General features: G+C 34.3%; 1 protein-coding gene across 1 annotated transcript; it reads left to right on the top strand.

The window, feature by feature from the left end:
• The first annotated feature begins 2,522 nt into the window (after positions 1–2,522).
• On the top strand, positions 2,523–3,455 carry LOC122103886 (olfactory receptor 2L13-like). Its single transcript, XM_042674574.1, has one exon. The coding sequence runs from the start codon at positions 2,523–2,525 to the stop codon at positions 3,453–3,455; it is 933 nt and encodes a 310-aa protein (XP_042530508.1).
• The last annotated feature ends 2,458 nt before the right edge of the window (positions 3,456–5,913 follow it).

Here is a 5,913-nt window from a genome sequence, read left to right as displayed (position 1 = left end):
AAATCTCTCTCCTTGATGTCTTATCTAAGATAGAATACAATTCAAGTTGTGTTTCCTATAGAAATGTAACTACATCTTGTCCTCAGAAACAATGCTCTTGAACTGAAGAGGCTTGGTATTCAAGGTGTTTTCCAAGGGATATTAATTAATTATCAAGTCAAATGCAACTCCCATAGAAGGGGTAGTAGTAGATACTGATAGACCTGTCTCTCCTTCACTTATCAAGTTCTGGTTCCCTCTCATTCTCTCTCTCATATACACACACACACACATATATGCATGCTATGTGGTATTGCTATACTATATATGTGTGTTATTTGGTATGGCTTTATTATACATAATATAATATTATATAATGTAACATATATTATTCTTTTATATATTATATATCTACATATAATATAGCATGTTTTGTATTATGTTATATATTATATTTCTATTATATATAAATGCTCTCTATATAAATATATAATAAAGCATTCCATATAGCATCAGATTTTATGCCAGCATTTATTTTTATACCTATATAAGACATTAAATTGGAATTACAAGTATCAGAATCCTGTATTTTTATAAACATTCAAATTTGTATTCATTTTTCAAAATTATAGAAAACAAGTTAATTTTTCTTACTACCTCTAAGTAATGTCAACAAGACCCTAAAGGCTGTCCTTGCTGTTAACACATTGGTTTTGTCTGTCGTGGGGCATGAACTCTGAGCCTGGGCGCTGTCCCTTAGTTCTTTAGCTCAAAGCAAGCACTCTACCACTTGAACCACATCAGCACTTCCATATCTAAAAAAATAGAAATATCATTAGGGAACAGAAAATATTCAAATAGTATATTATAATTTGGATAAACATTATGAGACAATACTTCAATGGTTCTATGACTGACTTTGAATGGTGGACACATTTTCAGGAAAGCCATACAGATGACATAAAAGAACACTAAGAAGAGGATCCCACTTAACTATCTGGAGTAGTGCTAGCTGAAGAGAAAGCATGTGCAAATATGAACATAGACAAAGCTGAGAGATTAATGTAAACTTCACAATTAAGCATGTAGAATGCTTCTAAGTCAAAGTGTTAGCTTCTGTTGGAAAGGTGTTCTATTGCATGGATTTTGTTTCTGAAATCCTGGATTTCCTCAGATAATAAGATTTATTATTACTCTTGAGTAATAGGCTTGGTGAGAAGTTATCCAGGATGAAAGGTTTCAGCCATCTTTACGTTTGCTGCCAATGATGCTATACTTAAAGACCATATGCACATTTCTAACATGGTCAATTGGTGCCAGTCAACTGGAGAGGGATTTTGATTCAGCAAAACAACACTGATGGAAGAAAAGGAAAATATTCAAATAAACTACAAAAAACTCAGTCTTTTTATATGTTTTTATTGTAAAAATACTGTACAGAGGGGTTACAGTTACATGAGTAAGGTAATGAGTACATTTCCTATTGAGCATTGTTGCCTCCTCCTCTGTTTTTCCCTATCAACCCCTCCCTCCCCACCTCCCCAATTACTCCCCCCTCCCTTGCCGACAAAATTGTAAAGTTCGTTTTCAACATAGTATCTTGTACATCTTATTGTTACAAAGGATCAACCTGTATCCCTATTTAGGCATTTTGTTTTTTCCATTCCCCTCCACAAACTAGAAAAGTGTATATACCAGATCCAGGAAACCAGAATTACAAACAATGAAAAAGGGGGCGATACCGTGGGGGAGGAACATACCAAAGAAATAAAAACATCACATAGTACATTATAAAATGTTAAAAACAATAGCAAGAAAGAAAAAAACATTTGTGTCCCTCTCTTGGGGTTCATTTTGCTTAACATAACTTATATAGTCACATGTGCATAGCTTTTGACCGTTTCAACTTGACCTACATATATATTAGTTTATATATATATAATATATATGTATATTATATAATATATATATTATATATAATATATACAATATATATATTATATATAATATATATATTATATATATAATATATACAATATATATATATATATTTAAACACACACTAAATAAGAGAAACCATAGGACCTATATTTCTTTGGGCCTGCCTTACATCACTTAATATAATTTTTACCAAGTCTTTACATTTCCTACACAAATGGGGAAATGTCATTCTTTCTGATGGAGGCATAGAATTCAATTGTGTACTGTGGGAGGGCAGGGATGGTAAGGGGAAACTAAGGAGAAGGCAACAATGCTTAATAAGAAATGTACTCATTACCTTGCTCATGTAATTGTAACTCTTCTGTACGGTATTTTCACAATAAAAAAGACTTATTAATAATAAAAAATCAACTGTGTGTATATATACACAATAAACAATAAAAAACCTTATTAAGAAAAAATCAATTGTGTGTATATATACATATACATGTATATATACATATACATATGTATATTAATTCATCTGTTATGCTTCATTTGATGGTTAAATCCTAAGTTTTGTTTTCAGGTTTTATTAAGGAAGCTACAAGGAATATACTTTCATGGAGAAATGGAATCAAACTTCAAGTGATTTTATTCTGTTGGGATTGCTGCCTCCAAATCAAACTGGACTACTTCTCTTGCTCCTAATCATGGTTGTGTTCTTTCTGGCCTTCTTTGGAAACTCAACCATGATCTACCTCATATGTGTGGATGTTCGGCTCCATACCCCCATGTACTTTCTCCTCAGCCAGCTTTCCCTCACAGATCTAATATATATCTCTACCACTATCCCCAAGATGGCATTCAACTTCCTCTCAGGTGAGAAAAGCATGTCCTTTCTGGCATGTGGAATCCAAATGTGGTTCTTTTCAACCATGGCATGTTCTGAAGGCTTACTCCTGGCTTCAATGGCCTATGATCGTTTTGTGGCCATCTGCCACCCACTCCACTATTCCATTCGCATGAGCAAAAGGATGTGTGTGGAGATGATCACAGGATCTTGGATACTGGGCTCCATCAACTCCTTGGCACACACAGTCTATGCCCTTCATATGCCTTATTGCAGATCGAGGGCCATCAAGCATTTCTTCTGTGACATCTCAGCAATTTTGCCTCTGGCCTGTATGGACACTTGGGTCTATGAATATATTGTTTTTGTGAGCACAATCCTGTTTCTGCTTTTTCCCTTCCTTGGTATCACTGCTTCCTATGGACGAGTCCTTTTAGCTGTCTTCCATATGCATTCTAAAGAAGGAAGAAAAAAGGCCTTCACCACCTGTTCTACACATTTAACTGTGGTGACACTTTACTATGTGCCACTTATCTATACATATCTTCGGCCCAGGAATTTCCGGTCCCCCACAGGAGACAAGATTTTGGCTGTCTTCTACAGCATCCTTACCCCCATGTTTAACCCCATTATCTACAGCCTGAGAAATAAGGAAGTCCTGGGGGCCATGAAAAGAGTACTTGGGAAGCTACATGTGTTATGACAGGCTTGCAATTCCAAGATTCATGAGGAGGGTTAGGTGGAATTCAGATTTCATTGCAGCACGTGTTACCTGGTCAGTCTCTGTGTCAAGTAAAAATCAAAACAAAAAAAGTTCTTTGGATGGTCTCTACTTAACAAAGTATAATTTGATCTCAACAATTACTCATTTAATTCTCTTGTTCTTGCTGAGTAGGAGATCACATATCATTACTGTCCAACAGAAATGGGCTGTGAGTCACATATTTCATCTAAAAGCTTTAATGATGCTTAAAAGAAAGTTATACATCCCACACATGTTGGACATGTCTATTATTTTAATTTTATTTTTGTTTATATTAACAGATTATTACAACACAATTAAATGAAATTATTGCCATTCTCTTAGATATCCTTTCTTTCTATGTATTCAAAGCTTTGAATGTACCTCATGCTCACAGGACAGAAATAGTGAATGTGAAGTGCCATCTCTATAGTAGCATCAAAACCATCAGATAGAACATTACCCAGATAAAGAAATATTATGAAAAGGACAATAGTTTTAAATTGAATGTTGTGGGAAGAAAGAAACTTCTTGACTATTATTTTTGAGAGTGTAAATTAGGAAATCCATTAGAAAATAGAATGTCGACTCAAATATTATATACAAAATAGAAATATAATAACCTCTTGCAATTCCTCTATTGGGTTCAGATCCTAAGGGAATAAAATCGTAATGTTGAAAGACAGCATCATCCTTAGGTTTTTGAACATTCTGATATATTAGTCAGGATACCCACGAATGGGAGGATTAATTTAAAAATGTGATGTTTATAAGCAGTGAAATTGCATACAGCCAGAAAATAGAATGAATTTCAATCATTTATAACATCATGAATGCACCTGAAGGGAATTTCGTAAATGGAATCAGTCTGAACTAGATTCAGTGGGAGGTAAAATCAAATAGCCTTCACTTAGAAGTGGAGAGTCTATGGAGAGGACGGTAATGGGGGTCACAGAGATTGTCAATGACCAATTTTACATTCAGGGAGAAGTAATAAGGCCTGGTGAGCTATGACATAGTAGGGTAAATATAATTTAAAATAATGCCTAATATAACTCAAGATGGTTACAATGGAAAACCTTGGATGTATTCAACCTAAAGAAGTATAAAAGTTTGAGGATGTGTGTGTGTGTGTGTGTGTGTGTGTGTGTGTGTGTGTGTATGAGAGGGGCATGGCTTTTCTGGTCTCAGTAACAATATTGAGATGCAAATGACCTGTCATAGTACAGAAAAAATTGATCACATTCATGTTAACTTTTAAATTAATAAAATAATTTACAAAATCTTTCAGAAGTTACTTATATTTAAAAGGAGGGAAAAACATCACTGAATAGTTGTTGTCTCAGCAAATGGAAAGAAAATTAGAAAGTTTCAGCCACAACTTGAAATACCATCTGTATATCACATGAGATAATATGCAAAGGACATCTGAGAAACATTGTTCTGTGTCCTGGACTAGGAAACCATTCCACACATGCTTGAAAAAATCCCCACCTTATCAACTGGGTATGCATTTCAAGATAGAGTAACAATTAGCTGCAAAGACTTATTTGCAAATAGCAAGTTGATTGTTTCCTGTATTTCACTGCTATAAAATTTTCACATTTCATGACTTAGTTTGGTATAACCAAATTTCCAGCTTAATAACGTTTTTCACTTTTTCTATTATCGATTAAAATTACAAGTTGGCTAAAACAAACATTAGAATGTGGCTGTGCTTATTTTGATATCCAAGACAACATATTGACTATTGGATGACTAATGTGCTCAATATGGAGACAACGAATAAAGGCATAGTTCACATTGTGGCAGGAGAATGAGGTCAGATCCTACTCTTTAGAATGGTACTGAAGGTATTTAGGGATTTTCACTCTAAACTATGGCACTTTGCTTCACTAATTGTATTAAATTAAAGCAGTTCAGAGAGCAGTAGAGGATGGAAGAGGCTTTAATGTGATTTCTCCTTGTGTATTTAAACTCTGGTTCTGCTAAGGTTCTTTTCTTGTGTTTTTCTGATAAACTAGACCTCTTTGATATGCCTAAAATAATCATTTATAACCCATTGCCTGCTCTGTGGGTAAATGCATTTAAATACTTTCCAATGCTTATTTAAGTTTCTTAAAATGATTCATTACTTCTAAAATTGCCTGTATATTTATTTCCCTTTTTCCTAGCTCCACTTCCAGCCTATGGATAGTTTATTGGATATAAGATTCTCAGGGAGTTTTTTTTTTAACCTAGGTTTGCTTTGAACTGAAGTCCTCAGATATCTACCCCATGGGTATACTGAATTACAGGATAAGCCAACAGTGCCTGGTTCTTAAAGGATATTTGACAGGACTATACTCTTTCTATTCTGAGATGAAATAATGTGCAGTGGTCCAGGAAGATCATATTTATTTTGCACTCACCTGAATTA

The sequence above is a fragment of the Dipodomys spectabilis genome, unplaced genomic scaffold, assembly GCF_019054845.1.
Source record: "Dipodomys spectabilis isolate Male_0828 unplaced genomic scaffold, ASM1905484v1 ptg000019l, whole genome shotgun sequence".
Lineage (NCBI taxonomy): Eukaryota > Metazoa > Chordata > Mammalia > Rodentia > Heteromyidae > Dipodomys > Dipodomys spectabilis.
This window is presented reverse-complemented; position numbering and strand designations above follow the sequence as displayed.